At 35.8% G+C, this 21,324-nt stretch overlaps 1 protein-coding gene across 3 annotated transcripts; it reads left to right on the top strand.

Moving 5' to 3' along the window:
• Positions 1-7,724: 7,724 nt before the first annotated feature.
• Positions 7,725-20,577, top strand: LOC107823124 (uncharacterized). Of its 3 annotated transcripts, XR_012705243.1 has the most exons (6): positions 7,725-7,862; positions 7,984-8,148; positions 9,508-10,584; positions 19,130-19,193; positions 19,287-19,410; positions 19,881-20,577. XR_012705243.1 is itself a non-coding variant. In XM_075244542.1 (5 exons), exons 1-5 carry the CDS (start codon positions 7,842-7,844, stop codon positions 19,895-19,897), a joined length of 1,344 nt encoding a protein of 447 aa, XP_075100643.1. In that variant the 5' UTR covers positions 7,725-7,841; the 3' UTR covers positions 19,898-20,577. The 3 variants fall into 3 exon arrangements, 2 of the variants coding, with proteins under 2 accessions (XP_075100643.1, XP_075100644.1); XM_075244542.1 differs by lacking the exon at positions 19,287-19,410; XM_075244543.1 differs by lacking the exons at positions 19,130-19,193; positions 19,287-19,410.
• Positions 20,578-21,324: the final 747 nt, after the last annotated feature.

Here is a 21,324-nt window from a genome sequence, read left to right as displayed (position 1 = left end):
GAAAGGGGTATAATGAAGGAGAAAGTCACTGGAGGAAACATAATCCATCATCAGTCTCAAATCCTTAGGGAGGTGGGATTGGTGATTTTTTTACCTAACCATGCTATCTGTTTTGCAGGACAATTAACTGTAACAATGCCCTACATTTTGTTTCGACCTCATTGGGTGGTATTAGCACTTAGTACTCATTCCCTTGAGGAAGAAACAAAGAAAAGCACAAGCATCTATGGCAAGGATGAGCTAGGACAGAGCGAAAGACAAATGCTGATACTGGTTATGCTATCCAGTCCTATACATACTACATAATTATTATAGGACAACTGAAGATATAGAAACCATGAGGGGTACTCTGTCTAGAAACAGGATCGATAAGCTCATTAGAGTGCAGAAAATTGCGAGGCAACAAGACGAAGAAGCAGTCAGCTATTTTTGGCATCCTTGTTACAATTATGCCTGTTTGAGATGGCTATATAAGAAAGATGCATATGATGAAGACTGGGAATGGAGAACACGAACAGGAGATCGAAATGGATGCAACACTTCTGAGAAAATCAGTGGCACTGATGTAACACTGCCCAGAAATTTACAAGGCAGTGTACTCGTAAGATGTACAATGCAGCTGAAGATCAGGTTTCAGCGAGGAATTATGGGCACAGAGGATACATTGAGGAGCAAAATCACAATGCAGCACATTTATACAATACCTCCTGATGTACCTCATGCAAAGTTGTTAACAAGACTAAAAGGGAAGTCACGTGAAAATGGGTGTACACACAGTTCTCTCCATCACTGCAGGACAATGAAATTATCTAAAATCAAGTGGGACACAGCACCAGTTTCTGTATACTTACCCAAGTTTGAAACAGAGATGCACTGTGAGCATGCACACATGATGAAACAACAACACGCAGATATTTGGCAGCATGATGGGCAATATGAGGAACGATTCTTTGACTTTGCTAGGAAAATACAGGCCAACAAGTCGCAACACAAGCAGAAAAGGCAGCAAATTATTTTACAATTGGGGTGTACTGCGTTGATCCAACATGGACGACGCGAAGTCCTGGGAGGTCTGATGCGACATTTTCCTTACTACACTGGTAGATTTCAGTGCCTTTATTCACTTGCCATAATGTACTACCATCGTTGAGTGTCTGTAGCTCAATTTTGGTAATAGGAGCTATGTAATCGTCAATTTATTTCCTACATTTTGTAATAAGCTACTCTATTCTGTTTGTTTTTTTGTTTAGATATATATAGAAACTAGCCCTAGGCATTTGCCTAGTGGATTGCCAAAAAAATAAAACCCACAATTTTCAAAACATGGCCATCTTGCTAATGTTTTGACTGCAAATGTGTAGTGACAACACACTTACAATAACAATCAGGATGCCTGATAGATCTCTAAATATATTCATGCCTTGGACAGAAATTTTTAATGAATCAGAGCTTATTGATATATTCATCACACAGACGATAACTATATGTTGTTGTTGTACCAAAGATAACTATATCCGGCATTACATCTTCAATTGTACTGAATTTCATTTGTGCAAAATTCTGCTATGAAGCTTAGCCCGCGTAGCTGCGGTCTGTGCTGGCTGCATAAAGCAGAACTAGAATTCAAGTTAAATACCAAAGACTAAAGGATCTGGTTCTGCTGATTAATAAAAACACCAACTTCAGATCTCAAGAAATAGCAGCCTAACCAAAGAGAAGAAAGTAACACTTGATATGATATACGGACAGATTATTGTTAGACACGGGGTTGGAAAGTTCCTAGAAAAGCTTTTCTACTAATTCAAGCTATTTCATCAAAATTAACACGAGAGTATACAAAAGTTGTACAAAATAATAGAAACAGCATTTGGAATCTGATTGTTGGTGAAAATACAATTATAGTTGGAAAAAAATGAGAAAAATTCAAAGTTTTACAGGTTACCAATCTTCAACAAATAATAATCTCTTGTTTTAGTGAATATATTGGAGACTTCGATTTTTCTCTCTTTTAGAAAATACTCAATTGTTTTTCTTTGCAACACCAATCTCACTTTTCAAGCACATTGCAACACTTTTCTATATATCATACAAGGAAGAAAGGCTCTTATTTATATGTATAGGATTTCTTCCATAGAGTAAATAAGATGATAATTGGATAATAAAGTTGTAAGTGTTATAAAATCTTGAATTATGGTGGATATCCATAACCACCAAAGGAGTAATACTCACTACTCTTCTACATTATTTCCATAACTTTCACTACTATAATACTTGTGCAGTTATGATTGTAACTCCATAACCTCCCCGTGATCTTACTCCATGATCTCAAACGCTTAATGACATATACAATGACATATTTCTTTACTTTTCATGCCTATATAAAGGCCTTGTAATAGATGGAAAGATCACACAATTGAAGAAAAAAATTTCTTCCTTCTCTCTATCTCTCTATATCTCGTAGCTTGTTTTTTCTTGTTATATATTGTTACTTTGAGCTATATTTTATAACACGTTATCAGCACGAAGTTTCTAACCTCAAGGTTAAATTTCACTTCTGATAAGGTATATCTCGATGATCTATTTGTCAAAATTATCAAGCCTAACAATTCTTTTAGATTTTGATATCAGATATACATATGAGTATATTCCGCCGAATGAATGTTGGTTCCTTCATTTTTGTTTTGTTGTGATATTTCATCATAATATAAACTTGAGCATCTTGTTCATGAATATAGTATTGTTAAATTTTCATGAACTAAATAATAGGTGGCATGCGGTAGATTAAATAATCTACAAAATTAAAATTATACTTTATTATGCATGCTTATGGTTTTACCTTATAATATAATTTTAGTATGCCTAGTATAGTGATTATATATTAGTTTACTGTCAAATATAATATAATAATAATAATACTCATAACTATTTTATTTTAATAAGATAAAATATTAGTACAAGAAGTATGTACTGCACCAAATTTTTCATTGATGATAGTTGTTATCAAATTAACATGTTGAATCATTTCTATATGGAAAGCATATAGTAGTAGATAGTAGACAGAGATTTGTCCACTATTTTTTTTATTCCCTGATTGACTTAAAGGTTATGCTATATCTTTTTATTTTTCTAGAGAGCATAATACTTAGTTTCCACAAAGTGCATAGTAACTAGTAGTACTATTATTCTACTTTATACATCATTTTTTTTTAATGTTCTGGTCATATTACTTTCATCTTGATGTAGACTTATTGCAGCAAAGACCACATGTGAATTTTCAATATTATTTTGTACTTTCATATATCTGTTTGTCACTGATTACTTAGCTGATTTGAGTAAAAGAAAGTCTATTGTTGAGAATTATATCCAAATGACATTATGAAGAGCTTACCTCAAGAGGTAAGCATTTCCTTCATATTTGAAATTATTTTTGTCCTTTGTTGTTAATGATATCAACTTCAATGAGATCAAGTCGCAATGCACCATGAGGGTAAGACATCGGGATCAAGTCCTGATACTCCATGATGATAAGAGTTGGGTTTGAGTCCTAATTCATTATGGCCTAACATGCCTTTATATTGGTAAGACATTGGGCTTGAGTCTCACTATACCATATTGATGATATAATAATGACTAAAGAAAAATAATATATTTTTCATGAAAAGGCATGAATATTGTCCCACTTGATTTGCTCCATTCTTGAAGTGAATGTGGTAGCGGCACATAATAAGTCTAAATGAAGACAAGTGGTTGAACAAAGAACGTGGACGTTCCATAAATCAAAATAATAATAATCATTACTATGATTCTAAAAGGAGAACAATAAGGGTTCTCAAAATAATCCTTCAAAATGTAAAGGCAATGTTTACCATCAAATTGGTATGAAAAATAATAAAGCACGCCGTTGATTATGATCCATTCCTTAAAGAGAATGTGACTTGTGATAAGCATTGAGGATGCAGACTCATTCCTAAAGGTGAATGTGGCAATATGTGATGAAAGTAATGAATAAAGACATGCAATGCATGATTGGATTAATACCACACAACTCACCTCTAAGGGAGGTTTGAGTGAAATAAAGAAAATAAATATTATTGTGTAGTTACATGAATATGTCGTTGGTCGCGTATAATGATTTTGACCATGACAATTATTTTGATATGTTTTTCTCCGTGAAGGAGACATTCACCATATGGATGGTGTGACAAAAGATCTTGTAGTACAAAAATTAATTAAGAGCTCCAGAAGAACTAACTTGTTATTACCGGGATGAATAAAATTATTCATGATATTGATATTGTAGTAAGTCTCAAAAGAAACTTTTTGAGTTTCAAATATATTAGCCGAAGTGGTTGGCATATTGAGACTATAAATGAAAGGAATATTGAATATCTTCATATTTCTATAATCATAACGGGTTAATATGAAAGGTTACCCGATTTCTTTTCTATTTGCAATACAAATATAAGCATGATGATGGAATCATATGTCACAAGTAAACTAGAGGTTTAATAAAATAAATATTAGTTGGCATGACCGATTGATCATCCCGGTTCAATTATGATGCGAAAAATTAATTGAGAATTATATTGGCATATATTGAAGAAATAGAATATTCTTCAAGAATTCTCTTGTGCTGCTTATTCTCATAATATACCAGTTAAGGTTGAGATTGAATCCCTTGATTTCTGAAACGAATAAAAGGTGATAAATATATGGGCTCAGTCACCCGCCATGTGAACCGTTTACTATTATATGATTTTAATAGATGCATATATTCTATGGTCACATGTGCATTTGTTATCAACTTGCAGTTTGACTTTTGCAAGATTGATTGCTCAAGTTATTAGAGCACAGTTTTAGAATATAAATTATGATGATTTATCTTGATAATACTGGTTTAAATTCAAGTTGGTTTAGCAGAAATTGTATGCCTCCAATTATAGCTAAACCATTGGTTATGAGAACAAAACTGCCAAAATAAAATTTGGTATGTGATGTATTATTTAATATACAACATCACTTGTACGCATGTAGACAAGTTATGATACGTACACCCTATGACAATAGGTTCAGGATCAGGAACTAAATTATTTTCATCTAGAAATATGAATGTGCTATATAATTTAATTGTTCTACCACAATGCACAAAGATGGATCCCCAAATAAGGCTAGAGATATGTGTTGGTGATCCCAACAATAGGGGGAGAAAATAGGCAGCTGAAAAAGTAATGCATGTAATGAATTATTATGAGTACATCTAGATCCCTGTACAAGAAAATGTGAACTTGAATTTCAAGTGATAATTCATTTGCAAAATATTGCCAAGCGTATTTGCTGACCCAAAGCTAAATGTCATATTTCAGCTGCTAATGCTCCAAATAAAATAAAGTTCATTATGAACAAAGTCTATGGCATGCATGAAGCATAATAGACTAATCGGTTCCAAAGATAAAACTCCTTGAAGAAGGAGAGGAGCAAATGTTCAAGATGGTCATACTAAGGAGGCAAGTGCTTTATAAAAGCACCATGACATAATATTTTATAAGACCTCATGGGAGAGACTCGGGTACTTGAAAATAATGAGATCTCGATAAGTTATGTCTTTATTGAGTGATGATGGAACGGATGCAAAATGATCGTCGACTATGTTGTTAATATAATGTATCGCTCAATTTTATTAAAACTGACGAGGATCTTGAGCTCAAATCTGTCATGAAATTTGGACAGATAAATGATTGGCCAAATAAAAAATACGCAATAAAAATTGACTTCACCTGAAAAATGTGAAGTTGGACGGATAGTCCCAACACCTGAAAGCATAAAGCCAGCGGTAGTATAAATGTGTTCTTATGCGAAAAAGGTCAAGTCGATAGACATAAAGACGACTTGTGACACAAGAAGATTTGTAAATATCGTGACATTGATTATACAGAGACATGTTCTCCTGTGGTGGATGTAGTCATTTCAAGTATTAATCTGGCAATACATAAAAAACTTGATATGCCTATAATGAAAATTATTGAAGGATTTAAATTGTTGTGAAGCATATTAAGGTTCCCAAGAAATTTATTAAATAAAGTTTCAGCAAATTCTTATGTGAATTAGAGCGATCATGGTGTGCATGATTTGTTTTTGTGTCTAGTGCAATTGATGCACTAATGTATCTTGCTAGAACTATGAGCATAACAATATGCAAGCAAGATATAGTTTTATTCCTATATAAAGATATTGGAATACTATTAGGATTATATTGCAAAAGGAATCCTTGATATAGATTTGTTTATTCTAACAAATATTGTCAAAGTTTTGTTGGTTATGCAAATGCAGGCATTTTCTGAAGTTCGTTCTTCAAACAATCTATTTGTATGTGAGGGTTCCATATTATTATTTCACAAGGCAATCAATCGTTGATACTTATTCAACAATGTCAATATACTAGCAACTGATAAATCAAGTCACTCAACACACAACCGATGTGTGACTTTACTTTGAGGAGAAGACTCCAATAATAGTGAAGACGATGATGTTTATTTATCTCAATTGAAAGAAGGATATATTGAAGGAGACAAAATAAATCATCTATTTCATCAAAATTCTTTATTAGACACAATGTTCACCGAACGGTGAAATAGATGTTCAATGAATTTGTTCGCTTGATAATTTGGTGATTCTATTCAACGAAGCATGATCAACCTCAAAATTTGAGAAGTTGGTATACAGGATCGGAACACATCATCTAGGTGAAATAAATTGATATTTTCATCAGGGAGAAGCAAATACGTGTTGTACTCTTTTTTCCTTAGCTACGGTTTTATCCCACTCGGTTTTTCTGACAAAGTTTTTAATGAGGTGGCAAGTAATGCGTATTACATGATATGTGTACTCTTTTTCTTAGCAAGGTTTTAACGAGACACATTATTTATGGACATCCAAGGGGGAGTGTTATAAAATCTTGAATTATGGTGGATGTCCATAACCACCAAAGGAGTAATGCTCACTACTCTTCTATATTATTTTCATAACTTTCACTACTATAATACTTATGGAGTTATGATTGTAACTTCATAACCTACTCGTGATCTTCCTCCATGATCTCAAATGCTTAATGACATATTCAATGACATATTTCTTCACTTTTCATGCCTATATAAAGGTCTTGTAATAAATGGAAAGATCACATAATTGAACAAGAAAATCTCTTCTTTTTCTCTATCTCTCTATATCTCGTAGCTTGTTTTTCCTTGTTATATATTGTTACTTTGAGCTATATTTTATAACGGTAAGAATATTGTGATAGTAGGGTGGTGGATAATTTAGTGGATAAGTAGTGGGACATATCATGGGTGATAATATGAAAAATATTATAACCACTTTCTAGATCATGCAATATAATATAAAAAATATATATTATGACCACTTTCTAGTCTTTATAGCCACTAAAAAAATTTGAAATGTCATATATTGTAATATAAATATTTTTAGTATTTTTTCGATTCAAAAAAGAATGGCCTATTTTTAAAAAAGATTGATACATTCCTATATTTTCTTAATATGAAGTATTTATAGTTATACAAATAATATGTTTTATTTAATATTATAAGTTTTAAAAGCTTTATAGTAATACAAATATTATGAGATATTTAAGATGAATTTAAATTAGGAGTATTGAAATGGTTTTCTCCAACTACAAACTACCTAGAGCTTTTTCTTTAACCCCTTTTAACATAACCTTTAATCTCATAACAGAAACATACTGCTTGAGCATAGAACTATAAAATCAAAAAGACACCATCTTCCCCTTCCGTTTTCCCTAACTTTCTCTCTACACTTCGGTAGCTTTAATGAGAACGCATATCGACGAGGTAAAATCCCCTACTCTCTCTACGCCACTGAATGAACTTTTCAGACGTTGAGGGATATTTGATTTATTGTGTTGTGAATTTAGTCGTGTATTTTGTTTAATTTATTTTTTTTGGGTGGCAGAAATTAAAAGCGTTGAAGAAGAGGTATGAGGATATAATAATTGAAACAAGAAAGGAGGCTTCAGCGAGGATTATGATGTGGGAACAAAACGCTCTTTGGTATCAGCGCGAGCTTCAACTTGCAAAACAGGAGGCCCTTCACACGCAGCAACTCAGGCTCCAACAGGTACACATTTTTTTATATTTTCTTGAAATGGGGTTTCGCTGTATTTGAAGTTCCATTCAAATAAGGGAACTCTTAAGTTGTTGGGTGTAGAGTTCACAAGCCAAACCGAATTGTTGGGCAATCAAACTCTTAAGTGCTTTGCAATGATGATAAGTGATAACAGGGAGGGGAGAGAGAATAGGGAGATTATAAAGCAGTGAAGAAGATACAGGTAGAAGGAAGAGATCAAAGAAGGTAATGGTAAGATGGGCTTCTTTGAAGAATCGAAGCACCCAAGGGTGTGATCTAGTGGTCAATGACGTGGAAAGATAACCGTGAGGTCTCAAGTTCAAATTCCAGTTGAGGCAAAATAACACTAGGTGCTCTTACCATCTGCCTAAGCCTTGGTGGGTAGAGTTATCCTGTACCTGTGCTTGTGGGAGACACTAGGTATCCGGTGGAGTAGTCGAGGTGCACGCAAGCTGCCGCAGACATCGCCGTCATTAAAAAAAGACGGGGGAGGGGAAAGAGAAAATAATATCAGAATTGGTTGGGAAAAAGATCCGTGTGCTTCAGGAAATGGAGTATCCTTTTAATATCTTTTAGGGCTTTGAGGAGAAGTAAGTAATCAACTCTTTTCTGAAATAGAAAAATGGTGGCAAGAGGCGAGTAGGGAAGAGGAGATTGGAAGATTAGCCATGCTAGAATCAAATAAACATGAGGGAGTTTAAAATATTGGAATGTTGTATCAACTGTGAACCTCGTGGGAAGGAGAGTTTGTGGACTACTAGTTATGGAAGCAAAAATAGGATTTATGGAATGAAAAGGCGTTAAATGATTCTAGTAGAAGCGTCATAATAAAGGTTGAGTCGAGAGAGCGTGAAGCAAGAATGGTATATTTGGGAGTTTTGAGGAATTTAAGTAGTTGGAAAGGAAGGAGGGAAAGTATACCATAAGAAATGATAAAAATCATGTACATTTGGTGCAAAATTTAATGTCGCATTGTGTAGTTAGGGAAACATTTTCTTCTCAGCTGGTTAGGCGGTCCTTGAGCTTGTAATGTAATTTAATTTGTGAATTTACACCTACTTGATGTTTGTTAATAGAATTCTTTTTACTTACCAAAAAAGTTTCACCCCAAGATTATGCTTTGCCCCATAGATAAAGCACTTTGTTAGCTTATGTTAGAATATCCAGTTATGTTCTCTTGAGTATAAAATTATGATATTTTCAGAGGTAAGTTTGTGCCTTAGCCTACTGCAGGTTATATGTCATAATTAATAAAAACACACATAAGATGGAAGTGGTACTTACCTAATATCCAAGTAATGTTTTAATTTTGAAACTTAATGTCTCTGATTGGACTATCCTCATTGACAGATTAGTGAAGCAGAATTGTCATCCTTGAGTCAACAGAGGAAGATTGAAGAACTCGAAGCTCAACTTCAGGAAGCAGAAGATATTGTATATGATATCAGAGTAGAGTTGAGAAAAGTTCAAGCTGAACTTGAGAGAGTGAGCTGCAACAAAGAGAAGGATGTACACAACTTGCAGGATCACAATACTGCTACTCCTGGAGAACTACGAGAGGAGAATATAGTCTCATTGCCTCCAAAATTACAGTATGATTATGTGACAACTTCTAACATGAAGGTTGCCAATATGAACCAGAATATTGAGTGCTACCAGTCTTGTCACACAGAGGTTAACATTAGAAGTCCTTACATTGCTAGTGCGGATTTGCCCTCTATAAGTTTGAGAAGCAAAGCACCAGAATTATACCAAAATGGATGTACGCAGAGACTTCCTGCTTCCAGAAGAAACCTGTTAGATAGGGAAATCCTTCATGAAGAAATATCTCCCAAACATATTCCAAATATCCCAACCAATTGTTGCTTGAGATCTCATTTAACTACAGCCAAAGACAATGTTCCTAGTGAAGACCCTTCTGAGACGGCCCATATATTATCCACAGGAAAAGCTGAACCAGGCATGAAGATCGGATTCACAGAAACTTCAGATGATAAACCAGGGTCTGCTGAGGCAACAGGTGTTCATAATACAATAGATGAGCAGGCAGGATTAATGGGGAAGAGGGATATTTCAGAACAAGATAATAGATCTGTGGAGCGCTTAGAGGTTCCTGCTAACAAAATTGATATTGATAGTGTTTGTGATCGGTTGTTCTATCTCAAAAATCTTTGCAACCAGTTGTTAAACTCCAAATCTATGGTATCTAATCTAAACAATGAGATTCCTAGTCAGCCTCTAAATGATAGAGTGATTAAATACACATTCCAAAGAAAGAGGAAGAGGGTATCTGCTGGGAATGCTTCACCAGAGAACTCCTTAAAGAAAACAAATGAGGAGAAACTAAATAATCTTCTGGAACCACAGAATTTGACAGTGACCGAATCATCAGAAGACAGTGGGGAAACTGCAGAGGTTGCTCAGCAGGTTGGTTATTTGTTTATCTGTCGCTGTTGATGTTTCTGCCTATCTTTGTGTATACCTTTAGATGTTTATTACTGGTACACCTTCAAAATGAGATATGCACAACAAGAAATTTTTCAACGTGCTTGGAGCGAAATGTTTAAGAATAGATGAATTAGATCAGATAGGAGCCTAAATTCCTATAACTCACTGCAAGTTACAAAAGGTATTCTCTCCTTCATTTTTTGATGTCATGGTGCACTTGTTCATTCATTTAGCTAATGAGGCTAGGATTGCTGGGCCTATTCAGTAGCGTTGAATGTATCCAATGGAGCAATGACACTAAAGTCTTTTATTGGTAATAGGGCTGGCCCAAAATGTTCTAACTGCTGAGGGATTTTTAGCAACTGAATTTATGACCTTATGTTCAAGGTATTTGCATACGATGGAGACAAAATTTAATTAACCTTGGACGAAATTATTGAATATTGTGGAGGTTTGATAATTTATGGTCAATCCAGAAGAGCTTTAGGGGCTAGCAAACAGTGGAAACTTGATTCATATGAACTAGAGCAGGCACATTTTATATTACTCCCTCCGTTTCAATTTAGATGAGGTAGTTTGACTCGGCACGGAGTTTAAGAAAAAAGAAGAAGACTTTTGAAACTTGTGGTCTTAAAAGCTTAAGGGGTAAAAGTTTTGTGGGGCCATGATATTTGTGTGGTTATAAAAGCTTCTCATTAATGGTAAAATGGGTAAAATGAAGAGTTTAAAGTTGAATTATTTCCAAATTTAGAAATGTATCATTTATTTTGGAACAAACTAAAAAGTAAAGTACCTCATCTAATTTGAAAAGGAGGGAGTACTAGTTTCTGGGCACGCGCTTTGTGCGTTACCATATCATTAGTACATTATTAAAAAACACATAAATATTACTTATACTCCAATAAGTAATATTCCCTCCGTCCCAATTTATGTGGAGGTGTTTAACTTGGCACGGAGTTTAAGAAATAAATGAAGACTTTTGAAACTTGTGGTCTAAAACAAACAATACATATTTGTGTGGCTGTAAATCAATTCATTAAGGGTAAAGTAGGAATTCTTAAGATAAGTTATTTCTAAATAAGGAAAAATGACATTCTTTTTGGGACTGACTAACAAGGAAAGAGTACCATATAAATTTGGACAAAGGGAGTGTATTTAAGTTATAATAAAAAATAAATAAATAAGATTAAGTTCTTGAAAATAACTCAATAATTTGAAACGGGAGAAAAGCAAGCTCAAGTTAATGAATGATGAGATAACTTTGCTTGACAATTAAGATCTCTTTACAAAGAAAAAATATGAATAGCAATCATAGATATCTTACCAATCCAATTAGGTTTTTTCTATTGAAGAGACGTAATTGTTAAGAAGCATACATCAAGTTGATGTCGAATGAAAGTCATATTTATTAGAAGTTGTAAAATAATTCGATCAACATATATCTTCCTTAGAATGGCTAGCAAATCTTTGTCAGTTTCGTGGTATATACATGCAAAGAAGTAGTAGTTAATTATGATAGGGATACCTAATAGATACTGATCCCAGATAATTTAATTGATAAATATAAATCATTATTTCACGTACTTGTGTATATGTTCTAATTCAAAATTATGAGTCTTTCCATATATAAATTAGGAGAAAGAATATTAGTTGATTTATACTAACTGAATTCTAAAGTAAATAAGGAATGATCAAAACCTTTTACTGTATCTTGCAAAAATTTTGTACAGTCATAGAAAGTGAAAAGGGGCTAATTAAGAAAAAGAAGAAAAGATGAAAATTATGGCATCTTTGTGATAAGGGCATTGCCAAACAGGTGACAGAAATAAAGAAAAGAAAAGGAGCTGCAGTCTCTAAGAGTTGTACTAATGACGGCAAACTTAGTTTTTTTTTATGAAGTAAGATGTTATATAACTGGCATCAAGAAGATGCAGAGAATTACAAAAGAAGTTTGGAATAGCTGTTAATACAAAATCCTACAAAGCGCTGGGAGCTGATTCCAAAACCAAAAGATCTGATATTAAGCCATAGTAAGAGACCTAATGAAATCTAAAAGGGGGAGAACATCATTTACAGGGCTTAAATTACTCCAACTGAAAAGATTCATTAGACATTTAGATTTCAGCGAACAATTAGGAGTGGAAATGCCATCAAAACATTTGTGATTTCTCTCTGTCCAAATACAATCTTCCAGATCTTCCTGATGGATCTATCAACTTTCCACGGCTTCCTTTATACTCTGAGGGAATGTCCAACTGATGCCACTGACAGCAAAGCTTACTGAAAATACCGAGACCTTATCCCTCGTCTCAGTATCCGTTTCTTCCCCGGTCTCTGCATCTGTTTCTTCCCCTGTCTCTGCATCCTCACCATGTATTCCATCATAGAGTCCTCAACATCAGAAGCCAAAACAGATGGAAGTTTACTTCCTGTCAGTGGGCCAAGTAAGTCCGCTGACGAAAGGTAGTGGCTATCCAACTATCATCATCAAATTACATATATTAGGAAATTACAGTTTTTGATACAGGATAAACCACATATCGTATTAAACAGCATGAGGTGCAACATAATTTTGAAAAATAAAAACTTCTTGTGGGCTGGTACATATCTTCTCATGAATGTTAGGATGAATTTATGCCACAATGTGGAACTCATCTCTTTCACTTCCTTCGATGTTATTGAATCTCTTGGTAGTGTCTTAACCAACAAATATTACTCTGAAGGCATGCCGAGAAACCGGTACTGTGGTGGGCTGGTGTCAATGAACACAATGATGAAATTCAAAATCTCACACGATGGCGCACTCTTCAAGCCTTCCATCTTGACCCCATAAAATGGCGTCTTAATGCTCAACCAATGTTCAACCATATTCCAGTCCCTGCAAACATATTTAGAGGCTTCCTAATTAGAATTAAAAAAAATGATGACAGTACAAAAGTAGCAATAACCGATAATAGAAGAACAAAATAATTGAATAAGCGAAGTGGCTTGAATGAGAAAATTTCCGTTGGAGATATAACTCCAGTATGTGGAACTTTGTGAAGGAGCACATCTCTTCGTAACAATGAGTAAAGAGCTTTTGGTAAGCAATGGTAGCGTCTCTTTGTTTAAGGTTGTTTGCTAAGCGCATGTTTTTATATTAGGGTATTTAATTTAAATAGGTCTATAATTTAAAAGGATATTTTGGTAATTTAATATTTGATTTAAGGGCTTCCCACTTTTAATATAGTATAGATGATGATGAAGATTTGTGGTGAAATTCAACCATAGTAAGTAATGACTCGTTCTAATAAGTCACTTATTCCTCTCCTTATTTTTCATTTAAAATGACATGTTAAACTTCAATTCTTTGTAGAGAGACTTCACAAAATTCTAGCTGCTACCTCTCAGAAAAATTCAGATGTGGAATGGAATAGGCAATTCATTAGTTGGTTAAAAGTTGTGAGAAAGCACGTGAGAAAATATGTTATTGATATTGGATGATAAATACAATACAAGAGGTCCCTATTTATAGCTATACACTACAAGAAGATATTACTCCTCTTCCAACGTGGGACAAGACTACACTATACATATCTGTAAACTAACACTCCCCTCAAGCCGGTGCATACACATCATATATACCGAGCTTGTTACACATGTAACTAATACGAGAACCAGTAAGAGACTTAGTAAAAATATCTGCTAGTTGATCATTCGACTTTACAAACTTTGTAACAATATCTCCTGAAAGTATTTTTCTCTGACAAAGTGACAGTCGATCTCAATGTGTTTAGTCCTCTCATGGAATATCGGATTTGACGCAATATGAAGAGCAGCTTGGTTATCACACACTAGTTCCATCTTGCTGATTTCTCCGAACTTAAACTCCTTGGGCAACTGTTTGACCCAAACTAACTCACACGTCGCCATTGCCATTGCCCGATATTCGGCTTCGGCGCTAGATCGAGCAACTATATTCTGTTTCTTGCTCTTCCACGAGACCAAGTTACCTCCTACTAGAACACAATATCCAGACGTAGAACGTCTATCAAAAGGTGATCCTGCCCAATCAGCATCTGTGTACCCAACAATTTTCTTGTGGCCTCGATCCTCGAATAGTAATCCTTTGCCTGGAGCTGACTTTATATACCGAAGAATGCGAACAACTGCATCCCAGTGACTATCACAGGGAGAATCCATAAACTGACTTACAACACTCACCGGAAAAGAAATGTTAGGTTCAGTCACTGTGAGGTAATTCAATTTGCCAACCAACCTTCTATATCTCGTATAGTCTCTAAGAGGCTTACCCTTTCCAGGCAGAAGCTTAGCAAACGGATCCATAGGAGAGTCAATAGGTCTGCAACCCATCACTCCAGTCTCCTCAAGAATGTCTAAGGCATACTTCCGCTGTGAAATAACAATACCTGAGCTAGACTGAGTGACCTCAATACCTAAAAAATACTTCAATCTGCCCAGATCCTTAGTCTGGAAGTGCTGAAAGAGATGTTGCTTCAGATTAGTAATACCATCCTGATCATTGCCAGTAATAACAATATCATCAACATAAACCACTAGATAAATACACAGATTAGGAGCAGAATGCCAATAAAATACAGAGTGATCAGCCTCACTACGAGTCATGCCGAACTCCTGAATAATTGTGCTGAACTTACCAAATCAAGCTCGAGGGGACTGTTTCAAACCATATAGTGACCTGCGTAATCTACAAACACAACCATTAAACTCCCCCTGAGCAACAAAACCAGGTGGTTGCTCTATATAAACTTCTTCCTCAAGATCACCGTGGAAAAAAACATTCTTAATGTCTAACTGATAAAGAGGCCAATGACGTACAACAACCATGGACAAAAAGAGACGAACATATGCTACTTTAGCCACGGGAGAGAAAGTATCACTATAATCAAGCCCAAAAATCTGAGTATATCCTTTTGCAACAAGACGAGCCTTAAGCTGATCAACCTGGCCATCCGGGCCGACTTTGACTGCATAAACCCAACGACAACCAACATCAGGCTTACCTGCAGGAAGAGCAAGTTCCCAAGTGCCGCTCGCATGTAAAGCAGACATCTCGTCAATCATAGTATGTCGCCATTCTGGATGGGATAGTGCCTCACCTATAGACTTAGGGATAGAAACAGTGGACAAAGAAGATATAAAAGCATAATGAGGTGACGACAGGCGATGATAACTTAAACCGACATAGTGGGGATTAGGATTAAGTGTGGATCGTACACCTTTGCAGAGTGCAATTGGTTGACTAAGAGGAGACAAGTCCGCAGTAGGTGCAGACTGTAGAATCTGATGCGGGGCGTGAATTACCTGGGCCTGATGCTGGATGTGGATGACGATGATAAGTCAAGAGTGGTGGAGCTGCAGAAGGTTGAACTGGAGCTATAAGTGGTGGAGCTACAACTGGAGCTGTAGGTGGTGGAGCTACAATAAGAGTTGTAGGTGGTGGAGCTGGAGTGACTGAATCTCCAAAAGATGAAACTGGTAGTACCTTAGAAATATCTAAGTGATGACCTGAACCTGTGAAGTATGATTGGGTTTCAAATAAGGTAACATCATCGGACATAAGGTACCACTGGAGGTCAGGAGAGTAGCATCGATACCCCTTTTGTGTTCTCGAGAAACCCAGAAATACGCACTTAAGAGCACGCGGAGCTAACTTATCTGTTCCTGGAGTAAGGTTATGGACAAAACAAGTACTTCCAAAGATACGGGGTGGAAGAGAGAACAAAGGTAAGTGGGGAAACATGACAGATAATGGAACTTGGTTCTGGATAACTGAAGATGACATACGATTAATAAGATAGCAAGATGTAAGAACTGCATCCCCCCAAAAACGCAACGGAGCATGAGATTGTATGAGTAGGGTACGAGCAGTTTCAATAAGATGTCTATTCTTTCTTTCAGCTACCCCATTTTGTTGAGATTTGTACGGATAAGATATTTGATGAATAATCCCATGAGATTTTATAAATTGCTGAAATGGGGAAGTCAAATACTCCTGGGCATTATCACTACGAAATGTGCGAATAGAAACCCCAAATTGATTTTGAATTTCAGCGTGGAAGGTCTGGAAAATAGAAAACAGCTCAGATCAATTTTTTTATCAAAAATATCCAAGTGCACCTGGAATAATCATCAATGAAACTGACAAAGTAGCGGAATTCCAAGGTGGAACTGACCCGACTAGGACCCCAAACATCTGAATGGACTAACGTAAAAGGTGACTCTGCTCGATTATCAAGACGCCGAGGGAAATGGGAGCGCGTATGTTTACCGAGCTGACATGACTCACACTCTAGAGCTCACAAGTGAGATAAACCAGATACCATTTTCTGAAGTTTTGACAAACTGGGATGTCCCAACCGTTTATGTAATAAATCTGATGAATCAGTAATAGGACAAGTTGTAGAAGGAAGACAAGATGTGAGTCCATGTGATTTATCAAGGATAAGGTAATAAAGTCCGTTTGATTCACGCCCGGTACCAATGATCCGCCCCGTACTGCGTTCCTGTATAAAAACATGGTCATCAAGAAATAAAACAGCGCATTTAAGTGATTTGGCTAAGCGACTAACAGCTATGAGATTAAAAGGACTATTGGGAACATAAAGGACTGAATCTAAAGGTAAGGAAGGAAGTGGGCTTGCTTGACCTATTGCAGTTGCCATGGTTTGAGACCCATTGGCCATTGTGACTTTTGGAAGAGATTGAGAATACGAAATAGTAGTGAAAAGAGATTTGTTACCAGAAATATGATCTGATGCACCTGAATCAATGACCCAAGACTCAGAGGATGAAGATTGGGAGAAACAAGTCACGCTATTACCTGTTTGAACAACAGAAGCTATCTCAGAAGATGTCTGCTTACATGCTTTATACTGAAGGAACTCAATATAATCTGCTAAAGAAACCATCCGACTATTCAAAGCATTGGTTCCCATGTCGCTACAATTTGTTACATGCTTTATACTGAAGTAACTCAATATAATCTGCTAAAGAAACCAGCCGACTATTCAAAGCATCGATTTCCATGTCGCTACAATTTGTAGTAATAGGGTTAATTTGAAATAGTGGAAATAAGTAACTCTTGTGAGAAAACTGAAGAAATAGCTTGAAAAACACTGTTTACAACAGCAAAAAGCAGAACACTGTTCTGCGCCGGAAACACTGTAGCTGACGGAAATATTCAAAGTGGTCGGAATGAAACAAAACCAGTGAGGGTAGGATCGGAATTACCAGGCGATCCTACTGTTCAACTGGAACTTTTCAAAATCTGGCCGGAAAAGTACTCACGCGCCGGCGCGTGGGTCAGATCTCGCCGGATTTTTTTTTCTTTTCCAGGCGCGTGAGGGCTTGTGGACGTGTGTTTTCCGGTGGGGTTGACTGGAGTTTGGTCGCCGGAGCCTGAGGAGTCTTGTGGTGGTGTTGGTTTTTACACAACACCAACAGAAAGTGATTTGCTTACGGACAGCCTTCTAAGTCGCCGGAAAATTGCACGGCGAAGAGGTCTTTCTTCCCGGAAGTCGCTGGAATGATGCACAACAACGAGTTTCTCACTAATGCTCTGATACTATGTGAGAAAGCACGAGAGAAAATATGTTGTTGATATTGGATGATAAATACAATTCAAGAGGTCCCTATTTATAGCTATACACTACAAGGAGATATTACTCTTCTTCCAATGTGGGACAAGACTACACTATACATATCTGTAAACTAACAAAAGTAAAGATGAGTACTAGTTAAGCATTATTTTTTTTCAAACCAAGTACGTAAATAGTATCTGCTAAACTATGTACTTGATCTTGATAAATTTCAGGATTTTGTACAAACGTGATGATAGTAAGAAAATAGCATATTTGGTGTCATTGTTGCATGGCCCTATGAATATGTGACAAGTTTCAATGGCTACATTATTAATAGATATAGTTTTCATGTTCAAGAATATGATAAAAGTTTGATAACTAAGAATTTTGGGGTGGTTGTAGTTGGTGAGACTGATGAAAAGAATAAAATATTGATTACCGTAAGACATGGCCTAAATTTGTTCATGGCTAATCTTGGAGCCAAAGTATTCAAAGTTGGAGTTTGACGTGTTTGACCCAAAAAAGGGTGTTAAAATAAATGAATATGGCTTTGTAACTGTTAATCGCCAGTGATTTCCTGAGATGTTTTGAAGGAAGAAGTAGTTCTATCCAGAAAATTAAGATGAACTGCCTTTTTACTTTTCGTTTTTTGTGTAAAGAAGAACTCTTACAAGGTGCAGTTTCCCTATTAGACATTATTGCATCCTTGTAAGAAGAACAAGGATGTAAACTTTTGCTTGTTTTGAACTTGTAAATATGGCTTCCAGCATAGCCTTAATGCTGAAGATTTGTAATACTGTTACCTTTCTAAAAAAAAAGCCTTTTGTATAATATAAGTATTTTATATTAACGATCCTTCCAATAGAGGCTGGAATGTTGTACGAAAGGTTCAACCTTGTGATTCTGTTGACGTTGTGCAGAAAATGGATGATGATTTGGAGGTAGATAATTCTTCGCAAATGAAAAGAAAAAGAACTCATGAAGGTTTGGAGCTTTATCACACCTGCCTTTAATTTGTCAAATCCTTTATGATAATGAAAGTTCCATACTGGACTCCATCTGATTTAGCAAGTTCAGCTGTAGGAAAGGGTACGTTATCAAAAGCGAAAAGCGCAGAATAGCAATAAGGTTCATGGAGCTTGAAGCAAAAGGAGAGAAGTGAAGCACACGAAGTGAAGGCAAATTATAAGGGAAACTAAAAGTATCAATCAATGAATTTATTATATTGCAATAAAAATAACTAATTTTAGCATCCAATATAAAATAATGCCGTCATTAATCCAACTCCTCGAAGTTGAGATTAGAAGAAGCGACCGATTCTCCTAGGCCCTTTCTGCTCCATTGTTTGAAGCGCAAACTTCTCTAAAGCCCATGGCTTCACCTATGAAGCGATAACCACTTGCTTTGTATCTCCAGCGCTTTAAACGACGAAGCGATGACTTTTAATTGGGAAAGGGAAAGGTTTCTTTTAAATACTCCTTTTCAACTTCAAATTCAAATACTCTTTTTTCAGCTTCAACAAAATATTATCCAAATGCCTACTAAAACTCATCAATGGATTGCTTCTCGATACGTGGAGATTTTAGCCACTTGTCACTGTCTATACTCTTGCTTTTGAGTCCAAAAGTAACCATTTGATACCATATTGTAATGGCATTTGTCTGATTTCAGGTAGTGAAGCAGCTTAGTTGAAGAGAAGATGAAAAGGTCAAAACGGAGCTAAAAAGTAGTACAAATCTTTCCATTTTTCAAGTCGATATATTTGCCAGGTTACCAACCTAAACCGGAAGTCTGTGAAAATGACCCATTGCGGGTGCAATGGACTGAGTGCAGGCAGCAATCAGAGTGCAAGAACAACTGAAACATTATCCCTGAAGCAAGACCAAGTGTGGACTGCAATGGAATTGTTCGGCCGCAGTGGTAGCCGCAATATACTCCGCACTGCTGCAGCTTGGAAGGATCAGAGAATTGTCAATTACTGAAGTGTTGGAAGCCAGTGAAGTGAGGCCGGAACACCTGAAGTGCGGACTGCAATGGACAAGTGCGGGCCGCAATCTCTGAAGAGCAGCCCCAATGCACACTTGCAATTGAAGACCACTTAAGACAGCCAGATGCAGTGCGGACTGCAATGCTCAAGTGCGGCCACACTGCATCCTTAAGGGCATTTTCGGCACAGATTTCCAGGACACTATAAATAGTATATTTAGGTCTTTTTACAGCTTGTTTGGATGGTTGTTACCTGTCGTATTGTTACTTAAATACAATGTTTGTTTTGATTGTTACTTAAATTTTATTATATCATATCGTTAAATCCGTCGTTACGTAATAACGAAAAATGCTTCTTTATGTAACGATGGATTTGGTGTGATGACGTCGTCACCTTGGTTTTTTTGTCTCATCTTGCCCTTCCTTATTACTCCCTCCATTTTAATTTTTTGTGAACCTATTTGATTGAGCACGTAGTTTGAAAAAAGAGCAGACTTTTGAACTTGTGGTGTAAAATGAGGCACATATATTTTGTGTGGTTATAAATCATTGTAAAGGTAAATTATTTCCAAATATGGAAAGAGGTCATTCTTTTTGTCACAGACTAAAAAGGAAATAGGTTCACATAAATTGAAATGGAGGGAGTATTAAATAATCATATTTTATCCTTTCTTCTACTATTTTATGTATAATATTTCTGTTTTGTATCCTATTTTTGCTTATCACAAGTCTATTTTTCATATTGTTGGTGCGCAACATCACGAAACGATGACAAACGATACAATCTATCCAAATATTGTATTCATCAAACAATACAATACAATACAGTACAATACAATATGATACATTATGAAACGACATGTTACAACCATCCAAACAAGCTGTTAGGGTATCTTTTGCCTTGGAACTTGAAGTGAAGCAACCTTTGTGTATTTTGGGGTATTTTCAAGGAAGATCATCATTAACAATATATTTTGCATTAATTTTGCAACTAGTAGTTTAATTATATTTTTCTATATTTTGTTTTTTTTATCTCTTTAGTTATAAGTAGCTAGACTTATAACTATGTAAAACTTTATCGGTTTTCAATATTGAGCTTGTTTATGATTGGGTTACTTATTATTTAGCT

This window comes from Nicotiana tabacum, chromosome 22 (assembly GCF_000715075.1).
Source record: "Nicotiana tabacum cultivar K326 chromosome 22, ASM71507v2, whole genome shotgun sequence".
NCBI classification, from domain to species: domain Eukaryota; kingdom Viridiplantae; phylum Streptophyta; class Magnoliopsida; order Solanales; family Solanaceae; genus Nicotiana; species Nicotiana tabacum.
This window is presented reverse-complemented; position numbering and strand designations above follow the sequence as displayed.

Excerpts from the sequence above, each read along its gene's own strand:
- LOC107823124 (XM_075244542.1), top strand. The coding sequence starts at position 7,842 with ATGAGAACGCATATCGACGAG. Across the intron at positions 7,863-7,983 it reads TGAGAACGCATATCGACGAG|AAATTAAAAGCGTTGAAGAA; the intron begins GTAAAATCCCCT and ends TTTGGGTGGCAG. Across the intron at positions 10,585-19,129 it reads CTGCAGAGGTTGCTCAGCAG|AAAATGGATGATGATTTGGA; the intron begins GTTGGTTATTTG and ends GACGTTGTGCAG.